Source organism: Geotrypetes seraphini, chromosome 4 (assembly GCF_902459505.1).
Source record: "Geotrypetes seraphini chromosome 4, aGeoSer1.1, whole genome shotgun sequence".
NCBI classification, from domain to species: Eukaryota; Metazoa; Chordata; class Amphibia; order Gymnophiona; family Dermophiidae; genus Geotrypetes; species Geotrypetes seraphini.
Window position 1 is genome coordinate 325,119,579 of NC_047087.1, and position 17,347 is coordinate 325,136,925.

At 45.7% G+C, this 17,347-nt stretch overlaps 1 protein-coding gene across 3 annotated transcripts in view; it reads left to right on the forward strand.

The window, feature by feature from the left end:
• Positions 1-17,347, forward strand: part of LHPP (phospholysine phosphohistidine inorganic pyrophosphate phosphatase) — a 124,420-nt gene that overhangs the window by 15,208 nt on the left and 91,865 nt on the right. For all 3 annotated transcript variants that reach the window (XM_033940483.1, XM_033940482.1, XM_033940481.1), the window contains exon 2: positions 7,796-7,983. In XM_033940483.1, coding sequence (XP_033796374.1) covers positions 7,796-7,983 — 188 coding nt within the window. The remainder of the gene's footprint in view (positions 1-7,795; positions 7,984-17,347) is intronic.

The window sequence follows — 17,347 nt, forward strand, 5'->3', positions numbered from 1 at the left end:
TAGAAAGATGATGGCAGAAAAGGGCCACAGCCCATCAAGTCTGCCCACTCTATTGACCCACCCCATTGAGTGCTAGTGACCCAGTTCCTTAACTTGGCCCTCGTAGGGATCCCACGTGTATGTCCCATTTATTCTTAAAATCAAGCACGCTGGTGGCCTTGATCACCTGCACCGGAAGTTTGTTCCAGTGATCTACCACCCTTTCCGTGAAGAAATACTTCCTTGTGTCACCACTAAATTTCCCCCCTCTGAGTTTGAGGGGGTGCCCCCTTGTGACCGAGGGTCCCTTGGGAAAGAATATATCGTTTTCCATCTCGACGCGACCAGTGACGTACTTAAATGTCTCAATCATGTCGCCCCGTTCTCTGCGCTCCTCCAGGGTATAGAGCTGCAGTTTGCCCAGTCTTTCTTCGTATGAGAGACCCTTGAGTCCGGCGACCATCCTGGTGGCCATCCGCTGGACCGATTCAGCTCGAAGCACGTCTTTCCGGTAATGTGGCCTCCAGAATTGCACACAGTATTCCAGATGAGGTCTCACCATGGTTCTGTAGAGTGGCATTATGACTTCAGGTTTGCGGCTGACAAAGCTTTGATTGATACATCCAATCATTTGCCTTGCCTTAGATGAGGCCTTCTCTACTTGTTTAGCAGCTTTCATGTCTGCACTGATGATTACCCCCAAGTCCCGTTCCTCTGACGTTCTAGCTAGCGTTTCTCCATTCAAGGAGTATGTTCTGCATGGATTTCCGCTGCCGAGATGCATGACCTTACATTTATTAGCGTTGAAGCCCAGCCCAGCTTCCATCATCTTTCCCGGAACCGAGGTCAAGCTCACAGGCCTGTAGTTTCCCGGGTCACCCCTTGATCCCTTTTTAAAGATGGGCGTGACATTTGCTATTTTCCAGTCCTCTGGGATCTCCCCTGTTTTTAGGGAGAGGTTACATATTTGGCGAAGTGTCTCTGCTATTTCGTTTCTCAGTTCTTTTAGCACCCTTGGGTGGATGCCGTCCGGGCCCGGTGATTTGTCACTCTTTAGTCTGTCTATCTGCCTGAAGACATCCTCTTTGCTTACCTCTAGTTGTACCAGACTTTCGTCGTGTTCTTCGCTTATAATCACCTCGGGTTCTGGGATATTGGATGTGTCCTCTCTGGTGAAGACTGACGAGAAGAATTTGTTTAACCTGTCAGCTATCTCTTTTTCCTCCTTTATCGCTCCTTTCCTGTCTCCGTCGTCCAGTGGTCCCACTTCCTCTCTGGCTGGTTGTTTCCCTTTCACATACCTGAAGAAGGGTTTGAAGTTTCTTGCTTCTCCTGCCAGTCTTTCCTCATATTCTCTCTTTGCTTTCTTGACCTCTTGATGGCATTCTTTCTGGTGTCTTTTGTGCTCTTCCTGGTTTTCCTTTGTTGGTTCCTTTTTCCATTTCTTGAAGAATGATTTCTTGTTGCTTATCGCCTTTTTAACTGCAGTAGTTATCTATGCTGGGTTTCTAGTATTTTGCACCCTTTCCTAAACCTTGGGACGTACAGGTCTTGCGCCTCGAGCACTGTGCCTTTAAGCAGTGTCCAGGCTTCCTTTACGGTCTTCACTTTCCCTGAGCTGTTGCTGAGTTTTTTTCCTACCATTTTCCTCATGTCTTTGTAGTTTCCTTTTCTGAAGTTGAGTGCTGTCGTTGTGGTTCTTTTCACCTTTGATGTTCCCATGTTTAATTTGTACTGGATCATGTTGTGATCGCGGTTCCCTAATGGTGCAATTACCACCACTTCCTTTGCGGGTCCTTCTAGCCCGTTGAGGATTAGGTCTAGAGTGGCATCCCCTCGCGTTGGTTCCGTGACCAGCTGCTCCATGAAACAGTCCCTTATTGCCTCTAGGAATTTAGTTTCTCTTGTGCAATTTGAGAGCCCAATGTCCCAGTCTATTCCCGGATAGTTGAAATCCCCCATAACCACTACCCTTCCACTTTTGCACACCTGCCTCAGTTCGGCCTCCAGGTCCAGGTCGTTTGCTTCTGGTTGTCCTGGTGGGCGATAGTACAGTCCCAATTTGATGTCAGCTCCTTCCCCTCCTGTCAGCTTAACCCATAGTGACTCCAGACTGTCTGCCCTTATTATTGTTTCTGTTCTGGATGAAGGAATGGAGTCCTTTATATACAGTGCTATTCCTCCCCCCTTCTTGTGTGCCCTGTCCCTCCTGTAGAGTTTGTACCCTGGCAGGGCCACATCCCATTTGTTGTCCTCTGACCACCATGTCTCTGTGATTCCTATTATGTCTAGGTCCTTATTTCTGGCTATAACTTCTAGCTCCCCCATTTTAGTCCTTAGGCTCCTAGCATTTGTATATAGGCAGTTTAAGTCCCAGTTTGTTACCTTTTCTTTTGGATCTACTCTTGATTTGATGCCCTTGCTGGTCTCCTCACGGGCTGCCTCCTCACGGTCTGCCTCCTGTGGTGTGTCTATCCTGTCCTCTGCCCGCTTCTTTGTTCTTTGATAGCCCTCTGGTTCCGGCTGTTTCCTCCTTGTCTTGCTCTTTTGCTCTGATTTCCTCTCGGGTCCCTGTACTGCATCTTTGGGTTTATGTCCATAAAGTGTCCATTTTGTCTCTAGTCCACTATCGCCCTTTCCTGTTTCAGTATCCTTGTTCGATACTGTGGTCCGATGTGTCGAGGTCAGATCGACTGTCGGCTTTCCCCTTGTTATCAGTTTAAAGTCATGTCTATGCAGGTCTGGAAGTTTCGTGCCAGCATCCTCGTCCCAGCCGTGCTCAAATGCAGTCCGTCTCTCCTGTAGAGCTTGTTTTTCCCCAGGAAGGTTGACCAGTTCTGTACAAAGAGGAAACCCTCCTCATCACACCATCACCTCAGCCATCCATTTGTTGCTTGCAGCTCGGTCTGCCTCCTCGCATCTGCCCTTGGTACTGGCAGGATCTCTGAAAAGGCTATCTTCCCTGTCCTCAGCTTCAGCTTCCTCCCCAGGATCTTAAACTGCTCGGTCAGTGTAGTCATGTTGAAATTTCTTCTGCTGACGTCATTGGTTCCGACGTGGATTATCACTGCTGTTTCCTCTGTCTCAGCTCCCTCCATAATTCTCTCGATTCTGTCGGAGTGTCCTTTGTCCTCGCCCCTGGGAGACATGTCACTAGGCGATCCGCTCTGCCTCCTGCTATGTGACTGTCCACCTCTCTCAGGATTGAGTCTCCCACCACGATAGCAGATTTTCCTCTCCTCAGCTTCCTTCTGGGTCTCATGTCTGTGTCGATGATTGGGTCCTCCAATCCTTCTTTCTCCTGATTGGTTTCTCCGCAAGGTTCCTCTCCCTCGGCTCCTGGTGGGTCCTGGTGGGTCCTGGAGGCTCCTGGTTGGTCCTGTCCTCCATCCGTTTGTTCCCTTCTGAAGAGCGGGTGATCCTGTGTTTCTACCATCCTGCAGGCCTCCTCGATGAATCTTTCGAGCTCTCTGACCTGTTCGTTGATGTGGTTTTCTCTGTTGGTGTCCTCAGTTGGTTCAAATTCCCTTGGTTCCTCTATGGAGCGGAGTCCCTCTAGCTCTTGTACTTTGATCTGCAGTCTCCCGACCTCCTTCCTTAGGCTAGCCAGTTCCTGACATCGACTGCACATGTAGGCCTGCCTCCCAGAAGGGAGGTATTCATACATGTGACAGTCAATGCAGTATACTGGAAAGCTTCGCTGGCCTTCTGCTGCCTCCATTTTTCCTTCCTTGTGATTTAAAGTTGTGAGCTGGAGTATGCCCGACGTGCAGCTAGGTCATTTTAAAAGTAGCTCGCAAGCCCAAAAAGTGTGGACACCCCTGATTTAAAACAAAGGAAAGCAGAAGTAAATGGCCAGAAAACAAAGGTAGAAAAAAATAATTTTATTTTTTATTCAGGATAAAGTAGTGTGGTTCCTGTGTTTATAAAGATTAATAAATAGAAAATAGAATTAAGATATTTTTTATTGGACTAATTTTAATATATTTTTGACCAATTGCCAGAGACTAAAACCTTTTTTCTCAGGTTAAGACAGCTTATTGTCTTTATCTGGGGAAGGAGGTGTTGGCCTCTGAGAGCAAACTGAAAAAAATGTTTTAAGTCCTTTCAATAAAATACCATCTTATTTTCTATTTTTTAAATTTATATTTTTAATTCTTAATTTGTAATATACAGTGTGTATAATACCATCAAGATAATGTAAAGGAAAATTTTTGCTCACAAGAACTCAGTCTTTAGAGGGAACATTGCTCCCTAGCATGCCCTGATGGAAAAAAAACAAAACGTATCACTAGTTGTAATGATTGCACATTTAAAAAAACAAAACATTATTTCCTTAAACGCTAGCAGACTGCAGCATAAAATTCCTAATTCAATGTGTGAGGGTCAATTGAAAAGTTTGCAGCCTGACCAAGAAAGAGCAAGATTAGTATCACGATTCTATAGTTGTCCGACCATAATAAAATTCCTTCATTTCAAGGGAAAATCGCCAACCGAAATTAAATCTTAGACACAGTGTATGGTGATGCGTTTCCTTCATTTTCAACGGTAAAAGCATGAGCTGCTGAGTTTAAACGTGGCCAGACAAGCATTGTTGATGAAAGTTCTGGTCGTCCAAAAACACCAATAACTGACGAAATGGGCGGAGAAATGGCAGATGAAGTTTAATGTGGAAAAGTGCAAAGTAATGCATTTAGCTGAAAGAACAAGGAACACGAGTATAGAATGTCAGGTGGAACTCTAGGTAAGAGCGAACAAGAAAAGGACCTGGGTGTACTGATAGATAGGACCCTGAAATCGTCGGCACAATGCGCAGCAGCGGCAAAGAAAGCAAATAGAATGTTAGGCATGATAAAGAAAGGAATCACGAGTAGATCGGAGAAAGTTATAATGCCGCTTTATAGGGCAATGGTCAGACCACACTTGGAATACTGTGTCCAACATTGGTCTCCCAATCTAGAGAAGGATATAAAACTGCTGGAGAGGGTGCAGAGACGAGCAACGAAGCTATTAAAAGGTATGGAGAACTTGGAATATGAGGAACGACTTAAGAGACTGGGATTGCTCTCCCTTGAGAAAAGGAGACTGCGAGGGGATATGATCGAGACTTTCAAAATACTGAAAGGAATTGACAAAATAGAGCAGGAAAAAAAATTATTTACAATGTCCAATGTTACATGGTCAAGAGGACATGGACTGAAGCTAAGGGGGGGGACAAGTCCAGGACAAATATCAGGAAGTTCTGCTTCACGCAACAAGTGGTTGACATCTGGAATGCTCTCCCAGAGGAGGTTATTGCGGAATCCACTGTTCTAGGATTTAAAAGCAAACTAGATGCACATCTTCTTACGAGAGACATAGAGGGATATGGGTGACTAAAATTACGCCAGGTGTACACCTGGTGGGGTCTCCGCGTGTGTGGATCGCCAGACTTGATGGACCGAAGGTCTGATCCAGAGATGGCAGTTCTTATGTTCTTAAATGGTTGATAAAGTTCACTGAATATTGATGGAAGATCACCGATTGATCCTAAACCTCCCTTTTAGAAAACCGCGCAAGAAGTTTTTAGTGCTGGCTAGCGTGCTGAATGTTCTGTGCTGTTCCGAAGCTCACTGGAACTCTATGACCATCGGAGCAGCACAGAGCATTCAGCATGCCGGCAGACACTAAAAACCTCTTGCACGGTTTTGGAAAAGGAGGGGTAAATGAAATAGCAGAAGCTGCTAGCATTTCATCAGTATTTCAACATTTTTATAAATGATCTGGACATAGGTACGACGAGTGACATGATTAAATTTGCGGACAATGCAAAGTTGTTCAGAGTAGTGAAGACACAGGGGGATTGCGAAGATCTGCAACGTGACATAATCAGGTTCAAGGAATGGGCAGATGAGGTTCAACATGGATAAGTGTAAAGTGATGCATGTCAGTAACAAAAATCTCATGCACGAATACAGGATGTCTGGGGCGGTACTTGGAGAGACCTCCCAAGAAAGAGGTCTGATCGACAAGTCGATGAAGCCATCCACGCAATGTGCGGTGGTAGCGAAAAGGGCGAACAGAATGCTAGAAATGATTAAGAAGGGGATCATGAACAGATCGGAGAAGGTTATCATGCCGCTATACTGGGCCATGGTGCGCCCTCACCTGGAGTAATAATAATAATAATAATAAATAACAGTTTATATACCGCAGTACCGTTAAGTTCTATGCGGTTTACAAAAGATTAGTGAAGTACAAGTTGAGAGAACTTAAGGGAAGGGAGAACAAGTGGGGGAAATGACCAGAAAACCGTTAAGGAGGGGAAAGGGAGGAACGGGTCAACAATCTAGGTACTTCAGGAACAGGTGAGTTTTGAGGTGTTTCCTGAACACCTCGTAAGTGGTGGGCGAGAGGAGTAGTTCTAGTTCTTTACCCCATAAAGCTGCTTGATGTGAGAGAAGTTGTCCATCACTGGTCGCTGTACATGAAGAAGGACATGATGCTACTTGAAAGGGCCCAGAGAAGGGTGACTAAAATGGTTAAGGGGCTGGAAGAGTTGCCATATAGTGAAAGATTAGAGAAACTGGGCCTTTTCTCCCTCGAACAGATTGAGAGGGGACATGATCGAAACATTCAAGATACTGAAGGGAAATAGACTTAGTGGATAGGGACAGGTTATTCACCCTCTCCAAGATAGGGAGAACGAGAGGGCACTCTCTAAAGTTGAAAGGGGATAGATTCCGTACAAACGTAAAGAAGTTCTTCTTCATCCAGAGTGGTAGAGAACTGGACCGCTCTTCCGGAGTCTGTCATGGGGAAAACACCCTCCCAGGGATTCAAGACAAAGTTAGACAAGTTCCTGCTGAACCGGAACGTACTCAGGTAAGGCTGGTCTCAGTTAGGGTGCTGGTCTTTGACCTGAGGGCCGTCGTGTGAATGGACTGCTGGGCAAGATGGACCACTGGTCTGACCCAGCAGCGGCAGTTCTTATGATCAGAATGTGTTTGCACCATCCTACACAAATATTTAGGCATGTGGAAATTGTGTGCACAATGGGTGCCATGTTTGCTAACCATCGACCAAAAACAAGTTCGATTGGGTTTTAAGCACAATGAGAATGACTTTTTGCAGTGTTTTGTGACTATGGATGAGACAAAGATTCATCACTATACTTCTGAGATAAAACAACAATCTAAATAATGGACTACAAGAGATGAACCTCCAAAGAAAGCAAAAAATGGCTCCACCAACTAGAAAGTTGATGATGACCATCTTTTGGGATTTCTACGGAATAATTTTTATTGATTATCTGGAAAAGGGAAATCCATTAATGGCAAATAATATGCTGGCTTATGTTTAAGTGTTGAAATCAAGATGAAATGTCTTAATTTGGCTAAGAAGAAAGTTCTCTTCCACCAGGACAATGCACATCAAAAATTATAATGGGAATTAATTCCCCTTTCACCAAACACTCTGGATTTGCTCCGTACAACTTCTTTCTGTTTCCGAACCTGAAAAAATGGCTGTCTAGGAAGAAATTTTCTTTGGATTCTGCAGTATTAGATACTGTAAATAGCTATTTTTCCAGTTTAGACATTTCGTATTTTACTGAAGGCATGAAAGGTCTGGAAAAACATTGGAACAGATGTATTGAGTTAAAGGAGACTATGTTGAAAATAAATTTAATCCCCCCCCCCAAAAAAAAATGTTGTTTTCTTGATTGGGCTGGAAATTTTACAATTGACCCTTGCTGTTGCCTGAAGAAGGGCGGTGTATTAAAAAAAATTAAACCATATATTCACATAGTTTAATAACCTTACGCTTTTTTTAATAGGATCAAGCAATCAGGACTTAAGCTGCGATTTTGCACTAATGAAACGCAGGCAACACGAACTAAGTTTGTGCAGAAGCTGCAGCAACTGGGCTTTGATATGAGCGAGAAGGAAGTGATTGCACCAGCCCCTGCAGCATGCCAGATTCTGCAAGAGCGAGGACTGCATCCATATCTAGTGGTGCATGATGGTCAGTACGTTTTTAATTCTGCAAGATTTATCTTAGCTGTTGGTTCTATCACTGATTGAATAATTAATAATAATTTAATTTTTATATACTGCCCTACCACATAGTTCTAGGCGGTTCACATACAGTAAAAATTATACAATCAATGAATAAAATGCAATTCACTAAGAAAACAATATATAAAATAAAATTTACTAAAATTACATTGAAATCCACTCAAATATGCAAACTATGTAAAACTAAATGGGGCTCATAATCGAAAGAGAAAAACGTCCAAAAACTGGCCTGTCAGCACTTGGACGAACATTTCTCAAAAACGTCCAAGCGCCGATAATAAAACCGGGTTTTGGATGTATTTAAAAACGACCTAGGCCTTCATAGTGCCGCTCAACATCCAAAGCTAAACGGGGCGTTTTGGGAGGCGTGTCGAGGGCGGGAGTTGGACGGGATGTGGGCCGGCTTAGCGAAAGTTTAACAACAGATAAGCACTGCAAACACATAACACAGACCCCCACACACTACCCCAGTGATCACCAACCCCACCCCCACCCCTATAAAAATTTTATTCACAACTTTAAATTTCAGCCTCCAGACCATTATCACCTGGCCACCTGGCATAGGAAAGCCTAGTCGTCCAGCCCAGAGGCAGCTTAAATCGTCTTGGGGGTGGGTTAGGGACCCATAGAGAGGAGGACCCATGCCCATAAGCCCCTGTAATCACTGCATTGATACTGAAATATGTGCACTGCCCTATACACCCCCAAAACCCTTTTGTACTGGCATATAAGTGGCTCCTGCAGCCATAAGGGCTATTGGGGTGGTAGATAAGTGGGTCTAAGGGATTCTGGAGGTGGTTTTGGGGGCTCACCATGACCTATAAGGGAACCGTAGGGAGGAGAAGACATGGCACCCTTTTTGTAAAGTTCACAGCAGTGCCCTGTAAGGTATCCCACTATTTAGGTGGCATGTCTGGGTGTACAGTCCATCACTTTGCAGACCCATGTCCAACAGGGCTTGTTCTAGGCGTTTTGGACTTGGACGGAAAGTTGGACAGAAATGTGGTATAAAGATAGACGATTTAGTGGCTTGGACGATCAGATCGGCAGGACGTATAATTAGACGATTTTTGAAAGTAAAAAAAAAGTTGGACGTTGAAACGGTTCTGGTCCCAATATTGCCTCACACACATACTCTGTCATATCTGGTACAGATGCATCTGGGGGTACCTCCCTAGAAAGAACAGACCATGTCATGTTCCAGGAGATGTCTGTTTATTATGAGTCCTTCATTCATTTATATAGCATTATACATGGGTTAGTTTTTTTCAGCATATGACCGTAGGAAAAACCATATTTGGTAACAGGATACATAAAAGTAACAAAACTGTAGGAAAGACCATATTTGGTAACAGGATACATTAGAGCAAACATAAGAGGACATGCACAGATGGGTCAAAAATTGGCTGGCGGACAGGAAGCAGAAGGTAAGAGTTAAGGGACACTACTCTGACTGGAAAGGGGTCACGAGTGGTGTCCCACAGGGGTCAGTGCTGGGACCGTTGCTGTTCAATATATTCATTAATGACATGGAAACAGGGACAAAGTGTGAAGTTATAAAATTTGCGGATGACACAAAACTCTCCAGTAGGGTCAGAACTGTTGAGGAATGCAAGGATCTACAAATTGACCTGAACAAGCTGGGTGAATGGGCAAAAAGATGGCAGATGAGCTTCAATGTAGAGAAATGTAAAGTCTTGCACATAGGGAAAGGGAATCCAATGTACAGCTATACGATGGGAGGGAGGGTATTGGGGGAAGGCAACCTTGACAAAAGACTTGGGGGTATTGGTGGACACAACAATGAAGCCATCGGCACAATGTGCAGCGGCCTCAAAAAAGAAGGATATGGTGATGCTCGAGAGGGTCCAGAGAAGAGCAACAAAAATGATTAAGGGCATGGAAAACCTTGCATATACCGAAAGGCTGGAGAAGCTGGGGCTCTTTACCCTGGAAAAGTGGAGACTTAGAGGGGACATGATAGAGACCTATAAAATCATGAAAGGTATAGAGAAGGTGGAGAGGGACAGATTCTTCAGGCTAGCGGGGACATCAAAAACAAGAGGGCATTCAGAAAAACTGAAAGGAGACAGATTCAAGACGAATGCTAGGAAGTACTTCTTCACTCAGAGGGTGGTGGACACCTGGAATGCGCTTCCAGGAGAGGTGGTAAGATAGAGTACAATAATGGGTTTCAAAAAGGGTCTGGATGATTTCTTGAAGGAGAAAGGGATTACAGGATATAGATAGAGGGGTACTATACAGGGTACTTCAGGATTAGGGCATAAACAATTCAGGTGGTGGGAACTTACAGGTCAAGGACCTCGAGGGCCGCTGCGGGAGTGGGGTGCTGGGCACGATGGACCCCTGGTATGACCCGGCAGAGGCAATACTTATGTTCTTAAGGGGGGGGTTTTAGTGGGAAGTTTCCATCTAAGGTCTAGCAATGTTTTTTATCTCTCTAAAGCACAAGATGTAAGACACAGAGAGAAAATGGCCTTGTAATTTCTTGGCACATACAACCTGTTTTTCAGCAGTTCAATCAGGAATAGAAAACTTCTACAAGGAATGTATGCAAGGATTATATGGGCCTCTTCAGACGTATCTTTCGAAAATGTGTCTTAGGCTCTTTTTAACTTTGGACGACTTGCTATATGAACGTAAACAGACTTAGATGTCCCTTTCGATTATGCCCCTCCACGCATTTACCAGTCAGAATTCTAAAACCTCAGTTTACAAATTTGTCAAATAAATCAGTTTTTAGCAGTTTCCTAACATAAGAAGAAGTTGCCCCCGCTGAGTCAGACCAGAGGTCCATCTTGCTCAGCGGTCCGCTCCCGCGGCGGCCCATCAGGCCTAGTGCCTGAACAGTGGTCCCTGATTAATTTTGTAACCTACCTCTAATCCCATCCCTATAATCTACCTTTACTCTTATCTGTACCCCTCAATTCCTTTGTCTTCCAAGTACCTATCCAAAGCTTCTTTGAACCCCTGTAGCGTGCTCCTGTTTATCACATCCTCTGGTAGCACGTTCCATGTATCCACCACCCTCTGTGTGAAAAAGAACTTCCTGGCGTTTGTTCTAAACCTCTCCCCTTTCAATTTCTCTGAGTGCCCCCTTGTACTTATTGATCCCCTTAATTTGAAAAATCTGTCCCTGTCTATTTTTTCTATGCCCTTCATGATCTTGAAGGTTTCTATCATGTCTCCTCTAAGTCTCCGCTTTTCCAGGGAGAAAAGCCCTAGCTTTTTCAGTCTGTCAGTATATGAGAGGTCCTCCATGCCCTTTATTAGCTTAGTTGCTCTTCTCTGGACCCTCTCAAGTACCTCCATGTCCTTCTTGAGGTACGGCGACCAGAACTGAACACAGTACTCCAGGTGCGGGCGCACCATAGCACGATACAGTGGCAGGATGACTTCCTTTGTCCTGGTCGTGATACCCTTCTTAATGATACCCAACATTCTGTTTGCTTTCCTTGAGGCCGTGGCACACTGCGCCGACGCCTTCAATGTTGTGTCTACCATCACTCCCAGGTCTCTTTCAAGGTCGCTCACCCCTAGCGCTGATCCCCCCCATTTTGTAAGTGAACATTGGGTTTTTTTTCCCTATATGCATGACCTTGCATTTCCCTATGTTGAAACTCATTTGCCACTTTTTGGCCCATTTTTCCAGTGTTGTCAGATCTTTTTGGAGATCTTCGCAGTCCTCCATGTTATTGACCTTGCGATATAGTTTGGTGTCATCCGTAAATTTAATAACCTCGCATTTTGTTCCTGCTTCCAGGTCGTTAATGAATATATTGAATAGGAGCGGTCCCAGCACCGACCCCTGTGGAACTCCGCTCGTGACCCATTGCCAGTCTGAGTAATGTCCCTTTACTCCAACCCTCTGTTTCCTGTCCGCCAGCCAGTTTTTGATCCATCGGTGGACCTCCCCTTGCACCCCATGGTTCCATTGCTTCCTTAGTAGTCTTTCGTGTGGCACCTTGTCGAAGGCTTTTTGGAAGTCAAGGTAAATGATATCTATGGATTCCCCTTTATCCACCTGGCTGGTTACCCCCTCAAAGAAGTATAATAAGTTCGTGAGGCATGACCTGCCCTTGCAGAAGCCATGCTGGCTCGACTTTAGCTGCCCATAGTTGTCAATGTGTTCCCAGATGCTGTCTTTAATCAGTGCTTCCATCATCTTTCCCGGGACCGAGGTCAAGCTCACCGGCCTGTAGTTTCCTGGGTCTCCCCTTGAGCCTTTCTTGAAGATGGGCGTGACATTTGCTATTTTCCAGTCTTCCGGAATCTCTCCAGTTTTTAGGGATAGGTTGCATATTTGTCGAAGTGGCTCAGCTATTTCGTTCCTTAGTTCCTTAAGTACCCTTGGGTGAATGCCATCCGGACCTGGCGATTTGTCGCTCTTTAGCCTGTCTATCTGCCTGAGGACATCCACCTTGCTCACCTCTAGCTGGACCAGATTTTCATCCTGCTCTCCTTTTACGATCTCCTCGGGCTCCGGAATGTTGGTTGTGTCCTCCCTCGTGAAAACTGACGTGAAGAACATATTTAGCCTGTCAGCTATCTCCTTTTCCTCTTTTACCACTCCCTTTCTGTCCCTATCATCCAAGGGTCCCACTTCCTCCCTTGCTGGTTGCTTCCCCTTAACGTACCTGAAGAATGATTTGAAGTTTGTTGCTTCGCCTGCCAGTCTCTCTTCATATTCTTTTTTTGCTTTCCTAACCACTCGATGACACTCCTTTTGGTGTTTTTTGTGTCCTAAAGGACATATATGAATGAGCCTGAGAAATAATGGTTCTTAACCATGAGTTCATTTTACCTGCCTGAAAACCGAGCAATTTATCGAAAAATCTCTTGTAACGACAAGACTTGATAGTCGGGTGGACAAATAAATATTGCCCTCGAGTAATAATAATAATAATTTATTTCTTATATACCACCAAAGCCATAGTAGTTTGAGGTGGTTTACAGCGAAGAAGGGCTGGACAATCAGCGAAAAGTTACAATGGTACAATCAGAGAAACTATGTGCCAGAGAAAATGGTACAATCAGGGAAAATGGTACAATCAGCGAAAATGGTACAATCGGCGAAAGATGGAGCAATCAGAGAAATAGGTACAATCAGAGCAAAAAAGTATAGTAAAGAAGGTCAGGACAATCTGCATAAAGGATAAATCTAAGAATGTAGGTATAACAAAGGGGGTTCATACAGTGGATATAGGCATTTAGGTTGTAAATCTGGTAAATAGATTAGATTTTAGTAGTTTCCTAAAGTTTAGGTAGGATGAGGCGCGTGAGATGATGTGGGCCAGCCAGTTATTGAGCTGACCTGCTTGAAAGGCGAGAGTAATCCTATTAGGTTTGTATTTCTCGAAGTATGAGGACAAATAAATAGGCGCCATACCAAACACTATAAAACATATACAACTGAACTTAAACAATATTCTAGCCTCAAAAGACAACCAGTGCAATTGTTGGTAAGATGGGGTAACATGGTCATATTTTTTAAGACCAAAGATTTAACAGACCGCCATGTTCTGGATAAGTCTCAATCTCTTTTGAAGCTTTTTATGAGATCTCACATATATTATATTACAATAATTCAGAACAGATGGCAAATGAGGTTCAACTGGATAAGTGTAAAGTGATGCATGTAGGTAACAAAAATCTCATGCATGAATACAGGATGTCTGGGGCGGTACTTGGAGAGATTTCCCAGGAAAGAGACTTGGGAGTTTTGATCGACAAGTCGATGAAGCCGTCTGCGCAATGTGTGGTGGTGGCGAAAAGGGTGAACAGAATGCTAGGAATGATTAAGAAGGGGATCACGAACAGATCAGAGAAGGTTATCATGCCGCTGTACCGGGCCATGGTGCGCCCTCACCTGGACTACTGCGTCCAGCACTGATCGCCGTACATGAAGAAGGACATGATGCGACTAAGATGGTTAAGGGGCTGGAGGAGTTGCCGTATAGTGAAAGATTAGAGAAATTGGGCCTTCCCTAGCAACAGCAGCAGATGAATCCAGAGACCAATGGGATAGCTCACATCTACCAGCAGGCGGAGATAGAGAAACTGATTAACAGGTGGTCCTATTGGCTGGCACTCCTCCTGTTTATCCAGTATTCTCTATCTCCCAGCAGGACAAGGTCGCTATTCAACTAGCTCCTGAATTCTGGCTGTGACTGGAACTTTATTTTCTCCTGTTGAGGTTTCTCTTCAGTGAGACTGCCATTCTGTTTCTCCTGTTGAGGTTTCTCTTCAGTGAGCTGGCAATGCTATTTCTCCTGTTGAGATTTTCTCTTCAGTGAGACAGGGGTGTCCGGCTGAACGGTGCCGGCTTTAGGGGTTACACCTGGGCCCCCCCAGGTCCCTGCCTCACCCTTCCTCCAGTGATAGAGGGTCTGACTGGGTCTCAATTTTTTTCTTCTTTCCCTTCTCTGTAAAAAAAAAAAAAAAAAGAGACCACAGTTCTTCCATTCTGCTCGGTTACTGCAGGACGTCCTTGTACGTGGTGAACGTGTTGTCGGGGGAGCAGCTGACTTAGGAGAGGAGAGAGAAATCACGCGCATGCTCTTTCAGGATGGCCAGTTTAGATGGGAGCCGGGAGAGCGCTGACAGACGGCAGAGGCATCGCCGAAGCAGGAGGGTAGCCGCATGGGGACCCCGAGGCAAGGAAGGCACCACTTTGGAATCGCTGTGCAGCACCCGCAGGCAAGTACTCATCCCTGGGCCACCATTGTTGAGTGCTCGTTTATTGGGGCAGTGCTCGGTTTACGAGACAAAAGTTTGCTGAGTATTTTGCTCGTCTTGCAAAACACTCGCAAATCGGTGCACTCATAAACCGAGGTACCACTGTATATATATATATACATATATATACCGCTGATTCTTCTGCTCCCCCCACCCGGTCCGCCACCGCTGCCCGCTGCTACTTTTGCCCACCGCAATAGCCGCAGGAAAGGCATGTCCAGGCGCCGGCCCAGAAGCCGCCTCCCTGACGTCAATTCTGACGTCGGAGAGTAAGTTCCTGGCAAGTCAGGCAGCGATTGGCTGGCCTGGAACTTCCTCTCCGATGTCAGAATTGACGTCGGGAGAATGCTTCTGGGCCGGCGCCTGGACATGCCTTTCCAGTTGTTGTTGCGGTGGCGGGCGGGGAAGCAGGGAGAGAGCCCATTCTTCTCCCTCCTCAAGCTTGCTGCCGCCGTAAAGCAGATCTGCGGCGTCGAAGAACAAAAGAGGAAGGAGGAAGGGCTGCGGCGCCCCCACTGAGAGAGAGGGAATTTTAAGTGGAAAAGTTTTCTGGTGGAGTAGGATGGTCAATTCCTTTTACTTTCATTTGTAAAAAGTCCCAATCCAATCCTTAGATTTATATACCTAAGGGTCATCTCCAATACCAGGTGCCCGACTCAGTTTACATGATGAATTTTATATGTGGTAAAGGCCTTCCTCTGAAAAAAAAAACCCACCTGCAGTACACGGCCATTAATACAGCTTTCTCCAACCCAGGCTTTGAGATGGCGGGAAATGTGTGTCTACGAAGGGGAATGGTGGGAAGACCTCAAGCTTGTTCAGTGTCACAAGTGAAGAGTCGATTAGGGACGGTTTAAAGAAAAGGGGAAGTGAGAGGGGAAACAATGGGGGAGAGCAACTAGGCCAGAAACGGCTGCAGCATCCCCTTACACAAAAGCTGCCTGCTGCAACCGTCTCCCTAGCGACGGCGGGACACACGCCAAGTGCGGAGTCAGCACCTCGCAGCCTCAGGTGCCAGGCGCGCAGCCAGCCTGTGCCAACATGAACAGGTGAGAGACGGGGGGGGGAGGGGCGTGAGAAAGCGCATCTGTCCGACGTTATCCTGACCCCAGCGCAGCTCGCGCCCCAAGAAGAGGGACTCGGGAGAGTGACATCACATCCTGCCCCTTGCTGTGTGTGAACGTGTGAAGCCCGGCTGTCAAGTGCGCACTGTCCCTCTGTAGCCGGTGGTGGGATCCACGCTGTTCTCAGCGATTGCTTGTCCTGTTGTCTCCACACACAGCTTCGGGACGCCATCTCTGAAAATGAGATATTTTGGTGTCCCGAAGCTGTGCGTGGGAACAACGGGACAGGAGATTTGAAAAAGGGACAGTCCCGTTCAAAACGTGATGTATGGTCACAGTGTCTAAAAACAGGGTTTTGAAGGTTTCTGAGTGTTTCCCTGTGTTCCCCTACCTTAAAAATCCTAAATTTGCTGGGGGGGGTTTGTGTTTGGAAAGTTTGGGGTTTTTTTAGCGATTTTATGCATGAAAATCTTGATGGTGGCCATCTTGGATTTTTCACAATCTTTTTTTCCAAAAGTTCCCTGCACTTCCAAAACTTCATTTTTTTGCCTTAAAACTGGTTGGGAAGGAGTACTTGGACTTTTCTACTCCAAATCTATGCCAGGATAGTGCTAAGTTTGCACCTCAGGAGCATCCTTGTGCCACATGCCACCGGAGAGGTGACAAAAGGGGCAGCTAGCCCGTTGGAGTGGCTAGCTCTGTTTTTGGGGCCTGGAAATATTGACTGTTCCATGTGTAAGGACGCAGTTGCCTTGTGTGACAGGGACACCGCACTGCGTTCTCCTGACATCGAAATGCAGGAAGCTGAACTTGTTCTAAAGCTTCAGAGTCCTATCCCTGTGTCAGTTTTCAAAGCGAGAATAGTGCAGCCTAGAAAAGTTAAGCAGACTTGGGCTGCACCTTTTTCTTATTCTGCCTCTTTAAGGAGAGACAGAGAATTAACTTGGCTGGAAGCCAGGAAACCTCCGGTGTGCTCACCTAATTGGGGGGGTGGAGGGGCAGGGGCAGGAAATGTCTGAGCCCTTATCCTCCAGCAGAGCTGAGCTAGATGAGAGCTGGGACGAGACCTGGGAGCTAATGGACACGTAACGGCTGTGACTGAGATTCCCCTGCAGGAGATTCAAGCATGCTGGATGGAGAACAGATGGCGTGGGAAAACGAATGGACTGTAAGACAGTTTGTAAGCAGGTCAGAATCTCCCAGCTAGAATGAAACTTTTGCTGTAGAGAATGACACGGTGACAAAGTTCATCACCGTTCCCATCTCTGCGAATAGTTTTCTGGTGGGAAACCATCTCAATGTCATTATTCAAAGAGAGAGGGAAGAATCGAGAGTATGAATGGGCTCAACCAACAGACCTGTAAGCCTTGCATTGAAGAATGTTGGTGTAGAAGGACTGAGGTTGAGATTGACATGTAAGAATGACACAGGATTGTTTCGGGGACGGAGATGAATTTTGTCACCGTGTCATTCTCTAGTTTGCTGCAT